The 23,756-nt window shown below is 40.3% G+C and overlaps 1 protein-coding gene across 2 annotated transcripts in view; it reads left to right on the forward strand.

Annotated features, from left to right (window-relative positions):
* Positions 1–235: 235 nt before the first annotated feature.
* Positions 236–23,756, forward strand: part of ICA1 (islet cell autoantigen 1) — a 75,394-nt gene continuing 51,873 nt past the window's right edge. For both annotated transcript variants that reach the window (XM_061996870.1, XM_061996871.1), the window contains exons 1-5: positions 236–325; positions 14,408–14,445; positions 16,865–17,036; positions 21,672–21,744; positions 23,298–23,421. In XM_061996870.1, the coding sequence (XP_061852854.1) occupies positions 14,429–14,445; positions 16,865–17,036; positions 21,672–21,744; positions 23,298–23,421 (386 nt within the window). In that variant the 5' untranslated portion in view covers positions 236–325; positions 14,408–14,428. The remainder of the gene's footprint in view (positions 326–14,407; positions 14,446–16,864; positions 17,037–21,671; positions 21,745–23,297; positions 23,422–23,756) is intronic.

A 23,756-nucleotide genomic window follows, 5' to 3' on the forward strand; every position in this document is an offset into this window, starting at 1 on the left:
GTCGAGGCAGGGAGAGGAGTCGCAGAAGGACCCGAACACAGGGAGACTTTAGTGCCGTTTTTCCCTCACAGCGAAGAAGGAAGAAAAGCGACCCGCCCGAGGCCAACGTCAGGAAGCAGCAACCCCCGACCGCCACGGCCCTGGCAGCCACCTCCCTCCCGCCTCAGGGGCTGGGCGGGCAGCAACAGCGGCTCCGCCCCGCTGCGGGGGCCGCCCGTGCTGGCAGAGGCGGCTTCGTTCGCCGCCGTGACGCCAGCGGCGCTGGAACACCTGGAGGGGCGGTAGAGGCGCCTGCGGCTCGGCCCTCCCCTCCGCCGCGGGCAAGGTGAGTGCGGGAAGGGGGAAGTTCGGTGGGCTCCGTGCCGGATCCTGGCAGGGAAAATGGGTTCTGCCAGCAGCTGCTGCGGCCAGTGTCATGCAGTCCTGGGTGGGCACCACCTCCCCTACGGGCTCCCCGCCTGCCTCATGGAGGGAAGGAGGCGGCGTGGCGGTTAGGCCTGAGGCGCTAGTGCCCGTGAGGGCTTGGCGGCGGCTGTAGCTGCGGCCGGACCTGTCCAAGGATGAAATATCCGAGGCACAAGATGGCATCTCGCCCTCTTTTTTGCCTTGTGTTCCCCCTCCCGCCGTGCGGTTATCTCGCCATGATTATTGCATTTCTCCGTTTCAGCCTCCCTTCCTCCCGTACATCCTCTCTGGCTCTCAGCCCGTTGGAAGCGGGAAGGCAAGGGAGGAAAACGGCTGCTTCTCAGCCGTTTCCGTCTCGGCTGACGGGCTGCGGGGCAGGTTGTCCGGCCGCGGTGGCGATGCGTGCCGTCCTCCGGAGTGGCGACGGCGGCGATGGCCTTTGCTTTCACCTGAGGGCTCGAGCCGGGTCGGGTAGGATTGGTGGAGGGCTTCCTGTGTTAAGGGTAATGGCAGTTATCAAACCAGGCACCAAGACGTTGACAGCTGGTGAAATTGGAATCAAAACTCCTCAAACTTGTGATTATAAGATTATATTTTGTGAAAGCTGGCACATGAGTGTTGTTCATCTGCTCCAGTAATTTAGAAGAAGGAAAATGGAAAATGTCTTGATTTTTTTTTTAAATTCAGTCTTTAGTAAGAGAGAACAATGAAGAACACTTTGCTCTTTTTTTTTGTCAGTATCACTGTGTGAATGTTCAGCACCAAATGTAAATAAGTTTTGCATTTGCTGATAGCCTCAAGGTCCTGCATGGACCCTTTTAAAACAACAGTTCAGGTTTGCCTTCATTCGAATGTGTAAATTTGACAGCGAATCACATAATCTCAGGGTTACATCCTCTAACTTCCTACCCCCAACTTACATCGTGTACATGCTTTGGGAGCTTGACATTGGAGTTCTTACATTTGTTTTTTGTAATATTTTGTGCCCTCCTGTAAATCTTGCTTTAAACCAAGATTACTGTTTATTTCCAGGAAGCACCTAGTTTTTCAGTTGTTTTTTTTTCACTTCATGTTTCATTCTGTTATTCCCTTTCTTTCAGTTTCTGGATGGATTTTATTTAATTTGGCTTTCAGAAAGCAACTGTGACACTTGTTCCAAAGCAGGTTTCTTGGAAATAAACTGTTCTCATGTTTTGGTCTTTGCTTAATCACTTTTCCAAAGTACTGGTCAGAGAAAATGGTGGGCTGGGATTTGGAGTGTGCAGTACAAGCTACGTTTGGTTATGATCTTTCATCTGTGTTTTTTTGGTTTTCTGGTAATCGGATCATTTTCCACTTTTATCTATCCAAAGTTCCTGAGGAGTGTAAGTGCCACATGACAGTGCAATCTGCCTGGCACTTGACCTAGGAACTGCAGTTCTTGTTGGCACATAGCATGAAGTCCAGACATCAACAATTTTTTATGCTGCTGTTTGAATAAACCTATTGGTTTAAACTGAATAACAATGATTTATTTTAATACCACTGAAGAAGGAATTTACCATAAAGCTACAGGGATCTTTTGTCAGTAAACTGCCATAACTGGTATATCCAGTCACATTTTTCCAATGGCAAGCTCTACTGGAAGAGGATGTGACAGTTAAATGCTGCCAGACCTTGGTCTGAAGTTTCTTTATTGTAACATTGTTATTTCCAGAAAGGTTCAAACGGTGTACTTCAAGAGTAATTGGTAATAGGAGTTTGCCACCTTCTTAACTGAGAAGGAGTTAAGTGGTTTTTAGAGAATGGTGATTTCCTTTGTTTGCAGGAGCTGATAATTAAAATGTGCAGGTTGACCTTACCAAGGTTTGCAGGTTCAAGACTAATTATGGCTACATGTAAGGGGGGACGTTTCTTTAACTTTTTTCTTTCACAAGATTATACTATTGGGATGTGGAGGGAATCACATAGCACAAAGTAAAATTCCTGTTGAACCCTACTACAGGGTTGGGCTGTTTTCCCCTAAGTAGAGTTTCGAGCCCACCTATGTTGCCTGTTCTTTTCTGTTATCCATGCTCTACAGGGCTGCTAAAATGTTCTGATGAGTTCCCAAGTAAGCTTTTCTGAAATAAACAAATAATAACAGGTCTTTTCATTCTTCAACTAACGTTGAAAGCAGTTGGTATGAGTTGGCAGAAAAAATGTGCTATTATCTCAGCTAAACTAGAAGTTAAGAAATGTCAGCAAAGACTCTTTTCAATACTTTTTTTCAAAATCTTCCCCAACAGTGTTGCTCTGAACTAGTTGATTCTTCAAGATATTTCCCATTTCTCAACCATAAAATTACTCTACAGATAAAAATTATGACACATGATGCAGGAGCACTTAAACATACAAAAGCCTGGAGAGTGGAGAATGTTAAGCAAAGAACCTAACAGTCAAGAAGTAGAAACATTTGACCTTTTATTTGTTTGCTAATAATAATAGTCTCACCTTAGTTTTTGCTGTGGCTATTGTTAGCCATGGCAAACCAAGGGGCATTTTGACCTGTTACGCAATTGCTTACATCAACCTTAGGAACTGTCTGTTCTGAGTTTCTGGAAAAATACTCAGTTCCATCTTGCAAGTAGCTTCATAGAGATCATCAGTGCTCTAGGAACAGTCGGCTGATGTGCTTGTATCTGAGAACAGTAATGTAGAAGCTGAGTGCACTGTGCATCTATCAAAAATATGCAGCCTGTATTGATCGTGGTGTTTACTCAAAGGGTGGTAAAAGAAGATCACTCTGTCTTTGTTCATGTAGCTGTACATTCTGAAACTGTTTTGTTAATGAAATCTCTTATCCACAGATGTGAAATAATCTTCTAAGGAAATCTAGAGAAAATTATTTTCCCCTGTTCCCTCCCCCGGCATTGTTTCTCCTTGAGTGTAATAGCATTGCTTCCTGGCTTCTGCATGGACGAAAAAGGAGGAGCAAAACAGAAACTTGAGAGTGTTGATTGTGTTAGCAAATAGGGTATCTAAATAAGAGGGCATTTAGTTTGAACTTCTAAAACCATATTTGTTTATATTTAGTATAGTATACGTGTGGAATGTTTCATGTTTTTTTAGTATATCCACTGCTTTTCTCATAGATTCTACAAAGGGAAGGTTTCTGAAGATTAAGGCTTGAGACTGATTACGGGTAGAATGTTTAACAAAAAAAACATCTTCTGTCTTTTAATCTATGCACAGTAGGTGTTCCATATGGCATTTTCTTTAATAGTGTTTGGATACTAAGTTTAAAAATACTGGTTTTTAAACTAAGAGAACAAATGTGTATTACAAAACATTTTGGTAGTCATTTCACAGAAATGAAGCAAGTCTTCATTTAGAATGAGATTAAATACTGGATTGCACGTATCTTCAGCTTTGCTCATTTGCAGCTTGAGGGTAGACTTGCCACTAAACAATTTATATTAAAATTATTCTTATGTGAAACACATATAGTAGTTAAGATACTTATCTGGTTCTTTTCTAGGGACATTCACTCAGTGTTCTTCATTAGCAGTCAAGTAAAAGATGCTATGTGAGGGTAAACTGATGCTCACAATAAGCAATGAAAAAAACAGTATAATCTGAAGAGGAAAATTAAAGTTCCAAGAAGTGCTTGCAGTGAAAGAAAAAAATGATTCCAGTAGTATTATGGCATGCGACTGTGTCCCAAGTACAATATGTTATTCAGTATGCTGCCAAATCTTTTTTTCCTCAGTAATTCAACAGACCACCATGAAATCTCAGTTCTAAGGCAAGTGAAGTAGAGAAGTGTTCTTACTGCATGATTTAGCCCCTGTAGTTCAGCTGGTTCATGCAGAAACAGTCATTTCTGCATGCTCAGAGGACAGTGATGAGGCTCTGGTTCAGGTGCTCAGAGTTGCTCTTAGGAGCTTCTGTTCACTATCTGCACAGGGGTTTACTATGAAAGGCTTGTATGTAATTTAAGCACCACAAATAATTCAAGTCAAACGGCATGAATTTTATTCCCCCTCAGCACCTCTCAGGCATATGAATGTAGCAAGAGTCCCTCTCTCTATAACAGATGCTATTTTGTACTTTGCTTAAGGAACTATGAAACTTCTTTGTAGATGTCAGTTCCTGAAATAGCTATTTCTGTTGAAAAAATTCCCTGCAATATTTCTTCTCCTGAGAAGCTCTGGACAATCTGTAAAAGATACACTTTCCAGGATAAGTAGAAAAGATGTAGATCTATCTGTGACAAAGGAATAGACAAAAAGTTGTGGATGGAAGGAACTGCTAATGCAGCACTTGCAGACCAATTCTGCAAACTTTTTGAATCAATAACAAGTGCATCAGTGAGTAGTCTAACAGAATGAAAATGCTTCTGGATTTAAAGCTAAGCGTGGATGATTCTTCAGGATTAGAACATCAATTATGAGCATTAAGAGCTTTAGAGAAAAAAATAAATCTTGTCATTGGTATTGATATAACTTAAACTCTAGATTCATTTTATCTGAGTTACAGTGGTAGATATTCATGTAATTGAGGGTAGGAATACTTCTAAGTTGGTAGATAACCTTGATGCTGAATGTCTCTATAGAGATAGACTTCATTTTTCACACTTTTCCCGCATTGACAACATGGATTATTCAGATCAGTAGACTGCTTTATTCTCTTTTGCTTGGGAAAGACAAAGTGAAATGTGAGTTGAAGCTCCTGGTCAGCATGTTTGTAGAGAAACCAGAGAAGATATAACTATGCCCTGCTTAATCTTCATCTTGCAGTAGGACTGCTTCTTGCTTTAGGGCCCATTTACTTGATTTGATTTGATCACAGGTTTGAGGGAGCAGAGTGGGGGGAGATGGGTTGTCAGCCAAGAGCTGTTTGAGTCACAGATGGCATCGCTTCCCTCACCTAAGCACATATTCTTCCCTTCAGAGCATTTTACATAAATGAAACTATCACTCTTAACTTTTATAGATATAGCTCCTTAAAATTCTTCATATTTATTGTCACTTAATATCACTCTACTATTAGTGTAATAGAAGGGTTTTTTAAGATTATTCATTTTTACAAACACATTATATTATGTAAATCAACTGCAATGCATGATTCTGCCATATTTGTAGTTATAAGTTGCAGGAGTTCTAGGTACAGAGAGTCTGTTAGAGTTTGAACACAGAACATATTAGGTACTTCGAAAGGATAGCAGACTGAAAGTGAAAGTGCTATCAGTGAAAGTGCAGAATTATGTCTTTTTTGGTGATTTCTTTCACATAAGGGTTGCTGAATCCTGCTCTGCCACTTACTCACTTCCATCTTGTGGTTTCTGGAGGCATCTCAAAAGAATGTGTTGTTCAATCTACAGCCTTCATGCCTAACTATATACTAGGTTATCTTTGGATGTCAAATATAATCTGTAGATCCACCTAACATTTTGCTAAGACTTAGTTAATCTCTTGATTCTGAGAAGTTGTGTTTAGACCAACACTTTGTTTTAGATACCATCATCACAGTTTAAAAGATTCCTGTTTGTTGTCTCTGATTGCTTTCTGCTTTCTTCTGTAAGATCTTTTATATAAGCTAAGAGCACAGTGAGAGCTGTGTAACCAGTGCTTAGCCAAGGAGAGATAGGAAGACAGGGTGATGCAGAAGTGTTATGAAGTTGTGTGCATTACAGCTATTTTGGCTTCCTATGGAAAGAATTTGTGGATAAACAGTTTACAACCCAGATAAACTCTGCCACATATGCAGAGGTGCCATAGTTGGCTGTTTGCAGAGCCATCTTGGTTCGAGCAAGTTTTGTTGGCTGTGGCAAGAGCACTGTGTGAATGCAGCTGTACCACTTCTGGAGCCAGGCTGAGTCTAGAAACAGTTCAGCTGAATTTCACAGCATCCAGGCTGTTAGGCTATGCAAAGCCTCTCTAGTGTCAGTCTGTAAAGTGGGAGGTTTGTGGAACATGACGCTGAGGCTTCTTGGTAGCTCTTCAGAGGGGTTTTCAGAGTTTTGTCAGGGTTTAAGAGCCCAGATGGTTCTGTGTGGAAATGGATGTTTCAGTACTGTGGTCCCTTGTGTTCTGGGTCAACTTGTTATGAATAAGGATGGCTAAGGCTTAATTGCAAAAACTGAGGTAGCATCTATCTGTCCCAAAACATTGGGAAGCTCTTGCAAAATTACTGGAGCCATGCATGGTCTTCTTCAGGAAACCTCTGATCAGAAGCAATAAACATATATTTGTGTGCTATAATAGTTATATAAATATATATATATAGTTAGTTAGTTAGTTAGCTATAATGTAGTACTGCTTGTGCTAGAATGCAGTAGAGCTTCTATGTTTGCTTCCCTCCCCACCTCCCCATCATATCTAGAATATCTCTGCCTTTTGTTTGCTAAGATAAGGGCTGACTGTCACAGAGATCACAAGTGTTGTGTAAAAGATAATGGAGACTTTTCCTATACAAATGCTTAGCCAGTGGCACGGTGAATCCTTTTTTTTTAAAAAAAAAAAAAAGTCAACATAGTATCATTGAAACTTTTTTTTGTGTTAATACACTGTGAAGAAAAAAAAATAAAAGAAAGCCCCTTACATCAGCTCCTTGTGTCAAATTAAGCTTGTTTTTGTATATAAAACTGTATGATAACCTGCGTTAATTTGAGATTTGACTGGAGTTTTCAGGGAAGATATTGGTGGATCTATTTACTGTCGTGTGTTCCTATTACAGTCAGCTTTGGCAAAGAGCAGCTCTTTTGAAAATTCTGTTCAGGACATTTATGTCATTTTCTTCAAAAGCATAACAGAGTTCAAAACCTAAAGTAGTCAAAGGTTGTGTGCTTGGAGCCTCTCTGCAGCGTCAGGGTCAGCATTTCATAACTGTAGAGATTCTTTGTTACACGGTTATGAAGTGTTCCTCTAAATTCCTGAATACTTCCCTGGGCTGTTTCCAGTCCCCTTTTATTAGCATCTCTCACTTTTTGTGGGTAGACTTATGACTTTGGGATTTCTTTAAGAAAAATTCTTAAAGTCCTTAGTTACAGTTGAACGAATATCTTAACTGTCTTCCTGGAGTCAGACAATAACAACACATAAAATTAGAGATTATGAACATAAATAAATTACAGCCCTGTTAAATAACTGCAAGGACAATTTACTTTGTGCTTGTAGCCATAGGTAAAGAATGAAAACTGTTACTGTTAAAAGTTTTTCAGCTACAAATGAAAATGAACAATATGACTAAAAGGTGAAAATATTGTAGCTAACTCTTAGGAAGAAAGCAGATTATACTTTTTGTTTGGTTTTGTAGCCCCAGTGGTCATGGTGCAATGTTACTCTGCTGTCCATTTAGAGAATTCGTGTGGAAAGTTTTCTGTATAATGGTAGCAGCAAACATGCTGCTCTACAGTCTCATCTTCTTTTACATTGGACAAATTTTCACAGATTCATATAGGCTGGAGGGAGCATTGGAAATTATATAGTCCAGGCTCATGCTCAGCCAGGCCTAGTTAAAGCAAGTTGTTCACGGCCTTGTCCAAGCACTTGCCTTACTGGGCAGCTTGTGCCAGTGCTTGCCTGCCCTCATAGTAAAGAATTTCCTACCTGTACGAAGTGAGAATTTTTACTTGGCCTTCCAGTGTGCAACTTTGAGAAGAGTACATCTCTCATTAATTAGTTGTAGACAGCAATAAGACCTCCTGTTAGTCTGGTGGCCTTATAGCTGAAGAAGTGTGGAATTGGAGTGGCTTGACATTGGCTGGATGCCACTCCCTCTCCTAAACTGCCATTCTGTCACTCAGCCTCCTAAAGTGGGCAAGGAAGAGAAAATAGAATGAAAGGCTCATGGATGGAGATAAGGACAGGGAAATTGCTCAGCAATAACCATCACAAATGAAACAGACTCAAGTTGGGGAATTTAGTTTAATTTATTGTCAATCAGAACAGAGAAGGGTAATGATAAATAAAAACTGGATCCTCCATGCCTGGAAAGGTGATGGAACAACTCATCCTGAACGTTGCTACTAAACAAGGAAAAGGTGGTTATGAGGGGGAGTCAATTTGGATTCACCAAGTGAAGATCCTGTTTGACCAACCTGATAGCCTTCTACAAGGGTATAATTGGCTGGCTAGATGAGGGAAGAGCAGCAGATGTCATCTACCTTGACTTCAGCAAGGTTTTTGACACTGTCTCCCATAACAGCCTCATCAGAAAGCTCAGGCAGTGTGGCTTGGATAAGTGGACAGTGAGGTGGATTGAGAGCTGGCTGAACAACAGAGCCCAGAGGGTGGTGATCAGTGGCACTGTGGAGTCCACAGGGATTGGTTCTGGGGCCAGTCTTGTTCAACATCTTCATCAGTGATCTGGATGAGGGGACAGAGTGTACCCTCAGCAAGTTGGCTGATGACACCAAACTGGGAGGACTGGCTGATTCCCCAGAAAGCTGTGCTGCCATTCAGCGGGATCTCGACTGGCTTGAGAGTTGGGCAGAGAGGAACCTCATGAGGTTCAACAAGGACAAGTGCAGAGTCCTGCGTTTGGGAAGGAACAACCCCATGCACCAGTACAGACTGGGGGTTGACCTGCTGGAGAGCAGCTCTGCAGAGAGAGACCTGGGAGTTCTGGTTGACAGCAAATTAGCCAGCAATGTGCCCTAATGGCCAAGAAGGCCAATGGCATCCTGGGATGCATCAAAAAGAGTTTTGCCAGCAGGTCAAGGGAGGTTCTTCTCCCCCTCTACTGTGCCCTGGTGAGGCCTCATCTGGAGTCCTGTGTCCAGTTCTGGGCTCCCCAGCTCAAGAGGGACAGAGAACTTCTGGAGAGAGTCCAGTGCAGAGCCACCAAGGTGAGCAGGGAACTGGAACATCTTCATTATGAGGAAAGGCTGCGGGAACTGGGGCTATTTAGTTTGGATAAGAGGAGACTTGACGGGGGATCTCATTAATATTTACAAATATCTAAATGGTGGATGTCAGGAGGTTGGGACATCCATTTTTTCTGTTGTACCTAGTGACTAGACAAGGGCTAATGGAAAGAAGCTGAAATACAACAAGTTCCATTTAAACATAAGGAAAAACTATTTCAGTGTTCAGGTGAGGGAGCCCTGGCGCAGGCTGCCCAGGGTGGATGTGGAGTCTCCTTCTCTGGTGGTCTTCAAAACCCGCCTGGATATGTTCCTGTGTGACCTGATCTAGGTGGACCTGCTTTAGCAGGGGGCTTTGACTAGATGATATTTAAAGGTCCATTCCAAACCTACCATTCTATAATTTCCCTCAACCCTGTCTTCTTCTTGAGTCTCTGTCTTCTGCCTCTTAGCAGTGCAGGGGGATGGGGAAAGGCAGTTTCGGTCAGTTCATCACAAGTGGCCTTTGCTGCTGTGACCTCTCAGTGGGAGACTGCACACTTTCCCTGATTCAGTGTGGAGTGCCTCTCCATGTGAGACAGTCCTCCATGAAGTTCTCCAAAGTGGATCTTTCCCATGTATTCTCCAGGAGCTGCTCCACAGTGGATCCCTTCCACAGGGGCAATCCTTCAGGAACAGACTACTCCAGCATGGACTTCCTATGGAGTCACAGCCTCCTCTGGGTATCCACCTGCTTCAGTGTGGCATCCTTCCTGGACTGCATCTGGATCACTGCTCCACAGTGGCCTCCATGGCTGCAGGGGCAGGGCCTCACCATGGGCTGCACCACGGGCTGCAGGGGAATCTCTACTCCAGTGCCTGGAGCATCTCCTCCTCTCCTTCACTAACCTTGATGACTTCTGAGTTGTTCTCACATTCTCACTCCCTTCTCCCACTGTAGTTTGCTCCTGAGCAGTAACTTTTTTTTTCCTTCTCAATTATGTTAATTACAGATATTAACACCATCACTGTTTGTCTCAGCCTTGGCCAAGGGCAGGCCCATCTTGGAGACTACTGGATATTAACTGTATTGGGTATAAGGAGGGGAAGCATCATGCAGTTTCTCTCAGAAGCCACATCTATAGCCCTCCCCTGCTACCAAAAGCTTCCAACCCAAACTGAGTACAGGGATCCAGACCCTTACTGACAGATCCACTCCAGTATGCCAGTTGTCTTTCCCGTATAGAGAGCCCAAAATTGGACACTACTTCAGATGTCTCACAAGAGGCTGTTGAGGATTCTAGGGGACAGCATGATAAAAGCATTGCCAGAATCAGCATACAATATCCACTGCTCTCCCTTCACTCACGAGAGGTAATAATTTCATAGTCAGGGATAATAAATCCATGCTGGCTGTTACCACTCACTTTTTTGTCTTTCATGTGGCTGGGAATGTTTTCCAGGATGGTTTTCTCCATGATCTTTCCAGGAACTGAAACTCATGGGCTTGAAGTTTCCCTTTACTCTTTACTGTAATTTTTGAAGATGGATATGATGTTTGTCTTTCTCCAGTCATCAGACACCTCTTTTCATCAGTGTAACCTCCAAGAGAACAGAGAGAACGTCATTGCAATGACATAAGCCAGCTCCCTCAGCACTGCAAGATCCATTCTATCTGGTCTCATGGACTTCTGTATGTCCAAATGGCTTAGGTACTTCTTAACTTGGTCTTTCTGTAATACGAGTAATAAATGATACAGACCTACTGATATTAGGCTCAGAGCGCTAGAAAGCCACAGGGCAGACCTTCCAGTGAAAACTGAGGCAAGGTCATACCTCTGCCTTTCCATATTCTCTGTCACACTGTGTCACAATGTTATCCTTAGCCTGTTTTTGCTGCTACTTTTTATAGAACTCCTCTTGTTGCCTTTTGTGTCCTTTGCTAGGTTCAACCCCAACGTGGCTCCATCTAACTCCATCTCTGCATACTGAGGCAATGTTTTTTGCATTCTTCTAAGTAACCTGCCCCTGCCTTGATTTTCTATATGCATTAGTTTTGCATTTCAGTTCATTAAAATTAATGTGTCATGGCCTCCTGACACAGGTTCTCAACTATGAACAGACTGTTCATGTGCCTCAAAGAAGTTGACCTTGAAGACCACATAGTAGTCCCAAGCTCCTCTTGAAAACCCAGTTAAGGATATGGCCTACGTAATAAGACTGGATGTTTCTTAAATTTAAAAACCTAACATTACAAGCTAAACAAATTATACATTTTCAGTAGAACTCAGATACAAGCATGAGCATTCCTATAATAGCACATCAACTACATCCAGCTCAAGTAAATATTCCGTTATTATATTACTCTATCTTTGGTTCTAGTTTCAGTATCTATGTTAATATACGCAGGTTCCATTTCAGTAGAGCTGAACTGTGATGCTGAAACATGAAGTATGAAATAGTGTAGAATGGTGCAAATATTACACAAGTGTATCTAACTTGAAACAAGGCCAATGTGTATTGAAATCATTTAAGGCACTGTTGAGATCAGTGAGACCCAAACCAAATGCAAATTTGGGATCTAAATTAACAGCTAAAAGAATTATGTAATAGTAGTGCACATCCAGGTTTTTCTGAATGTTCTCAGTCACTGAGAAAGGTGAAACTCAGCCAGGTTTTTTGAGGCATAACTGGTTTCTTCATGAAAGCTCCTTAAACAGCATCTGGAATGAATGTGATCCAGGCATATTCTTGATAGAAATTATGGGTGAAATACTGCAAGCCTTATCAAAAGTCATATGATTCTTTTTGAGCAACCACAATTGTGTTTTCTCAATGCCCGTGTGTACTAAGCTGTCTTTGTACAAACTGATTTCTCACTTAGGATCAGAAGCTCCTCTGTACTGGAAGTAAGAAGGGCCCAGGGGTTGAGCTTGAGCACTGAGCTACTGCTTGTTCCTGCTGTTTAGTTGCTGCAGTCTACCTGGCATGGTTTTTATCTACATAATGCAGAATACTCGGAGACTTTTCTCTCTGGGCATGTTTTTCCATGTGCCAGGAGCTATTTCTAGCAACAGTATTTCCTTCCACGCTAATTGGCCATATAACACTATCCCACCAGGTCTTGTAGTTCAGACACCTCAAATGCCAATATGTTGCACAGCAGAAAGGGAGCACATGCTCTCATTTTCATACCATGAAAACACAGTCATAATAGCCATAATACAGTTTTCACTTTGAACTAAAAAAATCCCCACAAATACTATCTTAAGGGCATTAGGAGGACTGTGTAGGACTGAGAAGAGTATAACAAAAAAGATCCCAGAGTCAAAATATAAGGTCAGATGTTTAGGAAGAATGAACGTGAGCTGTGCTTACAAATGAGAACTCGTTCACCATGACCCTGATTTTTAATTTTTTTTTAACGGACATTGGTTTTCAGAAGAGTCAGATGGACATGTACAGTGTGTAATGTCAGTGCCTTAGACATGTCCCCCATGTTGGACATTTACACTTTGTTCCACAGCGTGTTATTCCATCTAGGTAGACTGTTCTTTGCTTCCTGTCAAACCAAGTATGCTGCTGAATAACTGAGTCATGAATGTGTATACAAGCTAAATATTGTGTTTTTATCTAACTCACACACACCCACAGTTGACTTAAGGGGACAAGTATTAAGCAGTCAAGTTGAGCATAAAGGTTTTAGAAAACTGGAGTTAATGTTGCCTGTTACTTATGGCTCTAGAAATCACAGCAAAGCCATGACTGATGTTGTTCATTCTGTATGTTGTCTGACTCAATGCTACTCTAATGCCAGCAACAATCTGAAAGTGTTCTTCTGTGTTGTTTAGCTGTTGGCCTTTACATTTAAACTCTGCTTTGAATTTTCTCAGTGTCTGTCTTGCAGTACTGCTGAGCACTTAACAAAAATTCCAGTTCAGGAAAATTTCCTTCCGTGATATCGTCTTACAGCATCTTCTAGAAGTTTGCTAGGAATTTTCACAAGTACTGACAGCAGAGAAGTTAAAATTGGAAAAACAGGATTTGTCTCCATTCTGCTCCAAATGGAAGTGCGTGTGCATCATGGTTACATGTTTGCAGGAACCCACGAAAGGGAATGCAATCTATTCCAGTGCTAACCATACTGTCTGTCAGCAGCACTGTGCTAGATATGTTTCCAGGGTCACATCTCCCCCTTTCAGCCTCTCTTCTGTCTCACCCATATTATTGCCCAAGTTCAGTTTCAGCACCATTACCTTCCTTGTTGCTTTTTATATTACTGTTATCTCAATCAGCTTTATATCTTAGTGCAGCTTGTTGGTGTGTTCCTTCTGTGTCTGGTCTTACCAAAGGCCTTTTCCCATCAATACCATCTGACCAGCTGCTTTTTTATCTCATCTGTGATCATGCTGCAGCACCTCAGTTCACATGGTGGCTGTATGCTGGAGAACAGATTCCTCTCTGATAGCAGCAGAGGAAAAGCTAGGTGCTGCTTGTTTATAAGAAGAGTCTGGTTTGACTTGTAAATTTGGCCTGCAAGGAGTGTGCTAAGTTACTGTTGGGAAGTGATGTGCATGCCATCTGGTTAGCTCAAAGAATAGTAGGAGACCTGAGTATCCAAGCTGAAGATACTAACTTATAAAATCTAAAGTCCAAAAGCATAAAAATAACATTCTATCCTCAGGATCTGTGTTGTCATCACAGAAGAATGACCTGGTGGTTACATTTGGCATTGATGGCTTAAGAAATGATGCAAATAGTGTTTTTAAGATGTACATCAGTAGGACATGTTCAAAAAAAGTAGCTGTATTTGTTGTGGCTAAAACTTCGCAGGGAAAGAAAATTGACCAAGGAATATGCCTACCATGATTGATTTTGGCTTGCGTTATCAGAACTCACTGAATTTATTACAGGCAAATTTGCTTTTGCCTGGAAAATTTGCTAACATAACAATTTCCAACATCAGCAATATCACTTAAATGTGTTTGTCACCGATTTAAGTGAAAATTGTGTGTTACGTGAGAAAAGCATATTTAGTCCAGGGATTGAAAACTTTTCTGTGGCTAAACAGTTAACAAGGTGCCACAACATAGTAATTTTCTGTGTGAAAAGGTAAGGAGTTTCTAATGTATAACTTGAAAACTATGGTCTAAAGATGTTTGAATTAACTGATAATTTCTTAATTTGTTTAAGTGTCTGAAGAAAACAAGAAACATGGAAGGTCATAAATAGTAAGTATCTTAATAATTTTTTCTAAACTGAAAAGCTAGTGGTGTTTGGCTTTGTTGATTTGTCACTGCCTGAGTCTAGCACACATTATGTTCTGGCATCTAGTATTTATATAAAATCACTGTTAGATATTATGTTTAAAAAGAATAACAATAAAAAATTTTAAAACTGCCAAAAAAATGGAAAAAGAAGTTAATTGACTAGATACAAAATTTTATGTTATCTATTTAGTGCTTAATGGAAAAAGTGTATGGACTGTCATTTTTCAAGAGGTTTATCTGTGGCTGTCAACTTCAGAATGAAGTACATCCTTCTTTTAGTTATATTTTCTGATTACTTAACAAAGCCTAAATATGTCCTTGATTGCTTGACACAAAATCTGTTTAAAAAGATATTAACAAGTAAAAATTCTTCACTGAATATTTCAGTAATGTGATTATAAATCTTTAATTATCTTAAGCATAAACAGGAGCCAGTAAATCCCATGAAATTAGAAGATGAATTTGTGTGTAGTGGTAAAAGACTATATTCCTCATATTCCTTCAATAAGTTTATAAGTCTCTAATTCAGGAATCTGTATTAATCCCAGCATTTCTTTATTTTTTGTGATCTAATATAGAACTTATTTTTATTCCTTGCACCATGCCCTCAGTAGTAGTCTCCCCCCTAATAGTCTCAAGTGAGGTAGATATCAAGGCTGGTTGACATCAAATGAATTATGCTCTTTTTGTCACTTGACCACTGAACTGAGATATCAGTTATTTCCACAGCTGTAGCAGAGGTTAAAGCACACAACTCATCAAACAGCCAGGGTCTTTATACTACCATGTAAGCGGTTTCCTTTTTTTTTCCTTTTAAAGTAAGACTATTTTTATTAAACTCTCATATTCTTATAATGCAGGGGGATCTTCTTGTTATTTATTAGACGTTGTAGGTTCTACATTTTAAAATTGCAGCAAATATCAGATCAATATAGGCATCATCTAACCTGATAGGCTGTCTGTTGTCAGAGTGCATAAGGATTGCTTAGTGCAGAATTCCATTTGAAATGTGGTATGTTTTGCATGTGTTTTTTATTTTGTGCTATAGCACAAAAAAGCCTTTATTTTAATTTTAATGAAATTTGTAAATTAGATTCTTGGAACTAATGTTTTTGTAGTGTTAAATGAGTAAATGTCATTGCATTTAAAGTTTTAGGAAAAAAGACAAGAAGTCCTGTTGTGTTAAGTGACTACTGAATTTTGTCCTTGCTCACTTTCAGTTTAACTTCTTACCATCCCTTTGGTGATGAAGGCACTGTCTCCTGATTAAAAATAACTAAAGCAAATAACAAATTTCTGTGAAACAAACATCCTTTTGTAGTTTGAAGTGTGTTGCTAGTAACTATGTAGGACAGACGTGCCACCCTTTTGGGAAATGTGTATGAATGTCCTGTTTCAGAATGGCCATAGCATTTCACAGCAAGCATCTATCTGTTTGTCTCAATACATGACCTGATGTGTATCTCAAGTCTGAAGACATCTTGGGGTAGCATCCCTGAGCTGTCTGTGTATTTAATATCACACGTTTTAGCAACCCTTCATTACTAAAGATCTGTAAAATCACTGCAGCTCTTTATATATGCACACAGAAGAAAAGGCATGTACTTTTTTCAGAAGTTAATAACAGAATAACACTTCTCAAAAGCGATCAAGATTTAATTGTAAGGATATCTTTTTTTATTGAGCCATCTTGGTATGGTTTAAATATTGTGGAATTTGGAGTTTGTCTTTAAATTGCACTTTTTATTAGATCTGCTACAGGAATACAGAATCATCTGTTAGTAGAAAATAATCCTTGAAAAAAGAATTACCCATTGTGCACCCACAATCATTATGTAGCCATTGCATAAAGAAAGACATGAGCTATCTGTATTTCACATACCATGCTCAAAAGAGATGTGCTGTTATTGTAATTCTTTATTACTCAATTGTAAAAAAGAGAGGGCAAGAAGCAGTCTTAATTCCATTCATAATAATCCTGACACTGTTGAAATTGCATGAAAATTGCTGCTTACTTATGCAACTCTGCTAGTCCATTTGAAACTCCCTCATTGGTTATATAGAAATTAAAAGTTAATTCCATGGACTATAAATTATTTTATAATGCATTGGGAAGAATTCTTTGCACCTGATTCTTTGGCAGTGCTACATGTTAAAGACAGTTAAATTGAAAGAAGTGTATTATTTTCTAAAGTAGGATAGGAAATATAATACTAAGTTAATTGCTTTGTTATTAATGTATAATGAGGAAATGCATATTACAATAAACTTGTCTGCAGACAAATGCAATATTCTTGATGTAAATGTGTTAATTTAGCATGTTAGAATTATTTTTTTAAGCATTCCTTTGAAGTTTTGTATTTTTTTCTTAATATTTTAGCAATTATCCAAGGGAATTTTATGACCAATATGCTCAAAGCCAAGAAAAATCTGTGGTGAATAAAATGCAACAGAAATACTGGAAAACAAAACAGGCCCTTATAAAAGTTACAGGAAAAAAGGAAGATGAACATGTTGTGGCTTCAGATGCAGATCTGGATGCAAAACTAGAGGTTTGTAATATTTACATGCTGTGTATTCTCTGTTCACTTTAAAAATCTTTTCCTTTCCATCAAGCCTCTAATATATGTACACCTTATATATACATATATTTTATAATTATTTCTTGCAATATCTTTTATAGTTTTTGACAAAATTACATATGTAAATATGTGGAATGTAATATCATTTTGTAATATAGATCTCCATGACCCTCAAACTTTATTTGCAACTTGACATATTTATTTTCAGGAACAAGTGATCATCCATTGTGCTTATATCTGTTTACGTTCTTTTTTTTACACAGTATTCTAAACTATATAAAAATCACATTCTTTATAAACTTACAAATAACACATATGCCAGAAAATCACACAATATACAATCATAGAATGGTAGGGGTTGGAAGGGACCTTTAGAGATCATCTAGTCCAAGCCCCCTGCTAAAGCAGGTCAGTCTAGATCAGGTCGCATAGGAACGTGTTCAGGCAGGTCTTGAAGACCTCCAAGGAAGGAGATTCCACAACCCTTCTGGGCAGCCTCTGCCAGGGCTCCCTCACCCTCACAGTAAAATAGTTTTTTCCTATAATTAGATGGAACTTTTTGTGTTCCAGCTTCATGCCATTACCCCTTGTCCTGTTGCTAGATAAAATGGAAAAAAGGGATGCCCCAACCTCCTGACACCCACCATTTAGATGTTTGTAATTACTAAATGAGATCCCCTGTCAAGTCTCCTCCTATCCAAACTAAACAGCCCCAGTTCCTGCAGCTTTTCTCGTATGAAGATGTTCCAGTCCCCTGCTGACCTGGCGCTGCACTGGACTCTCTCCAGAAGTTCTCTGTCCCTCTTGAGCTGGGGAGCCCAGAACTGGACACAGAACTCCGGATGAGGCCTCACCATGGCAGAGTAGATGAGGAGAAGAACCTCCCTTGACCTGCTGGCCACACTCTTCTTGATGCATCCCAGGATGCCATTGGCCTTCTTGGCCACGAGGGCACATTGCTGGCTCATATGTAGTTTATTATCAATCAGGACTCCCAGGTCTCTCTCTGCAGAGCTGCTCTCCAGCAGGTCAACCCCCAGTCTGTACTGGTGCATGGGGTTGTTCCTTCCCAAACGCAGGACTCTGCACTTGTCCTTGTTGAACCTCATGAGGTTCCTCTCTGCCCAACTCTCAGTCCGGTTGAGATCCCGCTGAATGGCAGCACAGCCTTCTGGGGAATCAGCCAGTCCTCCCAGTTTGGTGTCATCAGCCAACTTGCTGAGGGTACACTCTGTCCCCTCATCCACATCACTGATGAAGATGTTGAACAGGACTGGCCCCAGAATCGATCCCTGTGGAACTCCACTGGCCACAGGCCTCCGACACGATTCTGTGCCATTGATCACCACCCTCTGGACTCTGTCATTCAGCCAGCTTTTGATCCACCTCACTGTCTACTCATCCAAGCCACACTACTTGAGCTTTCTGATGAGGATGTTATGGGAGACAGTGTCAAAAGCCTTGCTGAAGTCAAGGTAGATGACATCTGCTGCTCTCCCCTCATCTAGCCAGCCTGTTATGCCCTCATGAAGGCTATCAGGTTGGTCAAACAGGATTTCCTCTTGCTGAATCCATGTTGACTCCCCTTGATAACCATCTTTTCCTTCATATGTTCAGTGATAACATTCAGGATGAGTTGTTCCATCACTTTTCCAGGGATGGAGGTGAGGCTGACCAGCCTGCAGTTTCCTGGGTCATCCTTTCTGCCCTTTTTGAAGCCTGGAGTGACATTGGCCTTTCTCCAGTCCTCAGGCACATCACCTGTGCTCCATGATTGTTCAAAAATGATGAAGAGAGCTTAGCAGTGACATCAACCAGCTCCCTCAGCACTCTAGGGTGCATTTCATCAGGATCTATTGACTTAGAAGCCTTAAGCTTGGCCAACAAGTCTTTAACCTCTTCCTCTTCCACCCAGGGCAAGTCCTCTGCTGTCCAGGCCACTCTACCATTCTTGCTGGACTGGGCTTCCCGAGGGCCAGTCTTGGCTGTAAAGAATGAAGCAAAGAAGGCATTCAGTAGTTCGGCCTTCTCTGCATCCTCAGTCACCAGAGCACCCTCTGTGTTTAGCAGTGGGCCCACATTACACCTCACCATCCTTCTGCTGCTGATGTACTTGAGAAATGCCTTATTACTGTCCTTAACTTCCCTGGCTAAATTTAATTCTACAAGGGATCTGGCCTTCCTAGTTGCACCCCTGCATGCCCTGGCAATGTTCCTACACTCTTCCCAAGAAGCCAGCCCCTGTTTCCACCTCTCATTGATGGCTGCTTTCTGCCTGAGTTGTCCCAGCAGATCCTTGCTCATCCACAGAGGCCTCCTACCTCCTTGTCCTCCTTTCTTGTGTGACACACTGATCCTGGGCTTGGAGGAAGTGGTGCTTGAAGACTGACCAGCACTCTTGGGCACTGCTGTATTCTAGAATCTTATCCTACGAGATCCGTCCAAGTAAGTCTTTGCAGATGCCAAAGTTAGCTCGCCTGAAATCCAGGGTCACGATCCTGCTTTGTGTCCTGCCTCTTCCACACAGGATCTTGAACTCTACCATCTCACAGTCGCTGTAGCCGAGGTTGCCTCCAACCTTCACATCCCCAACCAGACCCTCCTTATTTGTCAGTACCAGGTCCAGCAGCACACCCCTATTCATTGGTTCCTCGATCACCTGTGACAAGAAGTTGTTGTCAACAATCTCTAGGAACCTCCTGGACTGTGTGTGCTTGGCTGTGTGGCTATCCCAGCAAATATCAGGGTGGTTGATGTCCCCCATGAGGACAAGGGGTTGTGATCGTGAGGCAGCTCTCAGTTGTTCGTATGCCTCATCCACTTCCTCCTCCTGATCAGGTGGCCTGTAGCAGACTCCTACAACAATATCACCTGCCTTGCCCTGCCCATTAATGTTGACCCATAAGCACTCAACCTGCCCCTCTTCCCCACGCAGGCACAGTTCGGTACACATTAATTGCTCCCTCACATAGAGAGCAACTCCTCCTCCACACCTTGTCAGTCTGTCCTTCCTAAACAATACATAGCCCTCCATGGCTGTGCTCCAGCCATGGCAGCTGTCCCACCAAGAAGAAGTAAGCTGCATAGTGCACTCTGCTCCTTTGAGCTTTTTTGCAGAGAAATAGCTTCTGACACAACCAAAGAAGCTTCTAGAGGTCTGTAAAGTGTAGACAAGAGACGAAATCCTGCTGTGTGACAAATACAGTTCTACTGTCAGTATCATCAACCCACTGAAAAAAAAATTAAGGTTCTACAAATTGAAAAGCTTGAACATCTTTGACACAAAAAAGGTAAAGAATAGACTGACAAAGTGTAATGAGAAAGTTAATGTCCTTCTAAGTTTTATTGGTACTGTTTTGTTACGTAAGGTTGCCTCACTGGTTGGGTTTTTTGCAGTTTCTTAGAAAATCATTGACATAGAAGTCTCAGTTTATTTACATTTCAGATGAAATACAAGAGGCTTTTTTACAATGAACAAATCTATAATAGTGAGAACTTATAACATGATGATTCTAGCTATGGAATCATCACAATGATGTACAAATCAAGAGTATTGATGTAAAACAAACTGGAAGGATGGAACAGTATTTTATAAATATTTTAGTAGATAATTATAAAACCCTGAGTTCCTACCATGCTTACTGTGTTGCAGCTTCATTGGGAAGGGTGATTTGTTAGCTCAGGTGGGATTGGAAATAGGGAAACTTGTGTTTATCAGGTAAACTCGCAAGCATGTTCTCACTTGAACAGTTTCTCAATTGCAAGTCACGCTCTCGGTTTAAAAGACAAGACCCATGTAAATATGTAGGAAGTCAAGCAGCTGCAAAGACAGACAGTTATTGTGCCAGTAGTCCATATTACTTAAATTTGTATAATACTTGATAGAGGATAGTTAAGGTTTAAGTTACAGGTTGGAGGCTTTAGATGGACAGACAGGAAGACTAGTAATTTTTCTGTTTTTGAGAAACAGTCTCCAAACTTAATCAAGACTGACTTTTTTTCCCTTCTTCCTTTGGAAATTGCTGCTTTAAAAATTTGATTAGAAAAGCAGAGCTATAACAGTAAAAGGTTCAGTTTAAATCAATAACTTTCTATGTTGGCATACCAGAGCAAGTTTTTTCCATTAGACTTTGCAGTATTAAAATTCAGTATGTGTATTAACACATTATAAGCATGATAGACATTTTGGTAAAACATGATAGACATTTTGGCTCCACTGTTAGGTTGTTTTAGAAACATCTTTATGTTTCTAAATATACATCTTTATTTTTCCAGAGATATCAATTTTAAAAGCCCAATATGAGTAGCTAGGTCAACTATTATCTGTTTAGAATAGGTCTGTTTACAAATTTTTTTTTGTCTTTATTTTCCTTTGTAAGTTATGATTGGTCTGTCTGTAGTTTCAGTGGACAACTTAAGTGAAAGGTAAGCACAATTGATAATGGAAAAATACTTTCAATCTGGAGAGATTACTCATTTTTCAAGAAGAAAATAGTGATCCCTAATAATTTCTAAAAAAAACTAAGCTCACTCTTGTATTTTAATCATTAGTGTTTCTTACACATGCTTACAATTTTTTTTTGCTGTCTTTTGTTTCAATATCAGCTGTTCCATTCTATTCAGAGAACATGTATGGAGCTGCTGAAAGCAATTGAACTATATCAAAAAAGGATTTGTTGTAAGTATGATGAAATATGGTAGTTAAAATATATTATGGAATCATTGAAAAGTGAAAAATTAAAAATGAAAATGAGGAGCTACTAACTTCATCCTATTGAAAAATAAAGATAACATTTATTGTAGACAACTAAAGGCAAACCTGTTTATTTGCTTGAAGATCTCCGAGTTCATAAGTTTTATATTTGATAATATGCAGTGATTGGTACCAATAATTATGGGAGAAAGCTTGTTTTTAAGAGCTGTTTCTTCATTACTTGCTTTAAATTCAGAAGTGTCTTATCTTAGAGGTCCTAATTCCATTCTCATCTGGTTGAGGGATTTTTTAATCAGGCTTCTGTATGAAAAATATTTGGTTTATTACTAGTTTTAGAATTAAGTAGTCCATGCTGTTATGATGTAGTTGATAATACCGACTTGGCTGTAACAGATTTGCAGGAATTAGTAGCAGTCAGTGAGAGGCAGGGATCTCATTTGAAAAGTTTCAAACAGCAGGTTGTGTTAAATGACCTCTAAACGTTCTCTGCAGTCACTATTATTTGTTTATCTGCTGCTGTGATTTCTGGCCTGGAAAAGAGAATCCAGCTTTGGAGACTACTTTCAATTTATTTTCTTTGATTGTATGTTAGCTGTATTTGTTCCAGTCTTTCTACTGTGTTCAAAGAGAGTTGAAGATAATGTTTCAGGATCTAGAAGTAGTAGCATATTGAGTTCAAGAAGTGTTCCACAATAACAGGTGAAATCTCTGGCACAAAGATATGCATGCAGCATGTTCTACCGGGGTGTGTTATGAATCTACATTGAATTTGACTGTCAACATTTGGAAAAATTACAAGGACTTCAAGAGACCTTCTTTCATTATATTAGGCCATTTACCCTATTGATACTGGGAAGAAATTGGTTTTATAGGAGATCACCCCTTTGGAAGACTGATAGTTGAGGCTATAATGAAATGTTTTTGTAAGGATGTGAGATCATGAAGACCCATGGTCCCAGTTTAAAAGTAGTAAAAAATTCAGTGCAAAAATACTTAAGTGTTTAAATTTCTTGTTTAAAAAATGGTCAGTTAATTTGAAGTACTAGATTTTTCGTATGAAGATTAATTGCTGTAGTCAAGCGTGAAAAATGGAGGGCAAGAGAAATGCAAGTGAACAAGCTTTGGGTAGTATAACTCAGAATTACCCTCGGTGAAGGTCTACTACCAAAAATCAACTGAGGCAGTCTAGATGGTAAATAAAGAATTTAAAAAAACAGCAACAGACAAAAAAAAAAAACCACCAAAAAAACCCCCCAGACTTAAAAGATAATCTAAGCTAATTCTTTTGTTCAGGAAAGAAATAGCATGTTTCTTCTGTTGCCTTTCAGCACTGCTGGAATTTTGTGATTGTTATCTCAAGTGAATCAGATCTTCTGTTTACTAAAAGCAGGAATTCCATAAAAATATTTATTTTTGCTGCACTGTCTGGATTTAAGAGTGAGTTAACCTATTTTATGTTAGGCCAGTTTTAAAGCTGCTCTAGGAACCTATTAAATAACTCATTTATTTTTTGTTAGTTCTGTCTCAGGAAGAAAATGAATTGGGCAAATTTCTTCGATCACAGGGTTCTCAGGATAAAACAAGAGCAGGAAAAATGATGCAAGCCACAGGAAAGGCCCTCTGCTTTTCTTCTCAGCAAAGGTACATGTGTCAGAATTACGGTCTTATTATTTACTTAGGACATGGGATAGTGGTAGTTGATTTGCCGCTGGCATAATTCATTTTGCCAATTGACATGTGTGAGAAACCAAATGATAGAAAAGTTATTGACCAAACTTGCTGTAGTGTTGACAGTATTACTGACTTGGTCTGTGTAGTTTGCCCCATCCTGTTTTTTGTCTTATGAACATGTTGTGTTTGTGCATCTCCATATCCTTTAACTATGCCTGTTCAGCTCACGAGTTTTAAAGCTGTACAGGTGCATCTGTGTGGCTTCCCAAGCAGCAGGGCTGTGAAGGACCTGATCACAGGTCCCT

The sequence above is a fragment of the Colius striatus genome, chromosome 5 (genome assembly GCF_028858725.1).
Source record: "Colius striatus isolate bColStr4 chromosome 5, bColStr4.1.hap1, whole genome shotgun sequence".
Classification (NCBI taxonomy): Eukaryota; Metazoa; Chordata; class Aves; order Coliiformes; family Coliidae; genus Colius; species Colius striatus.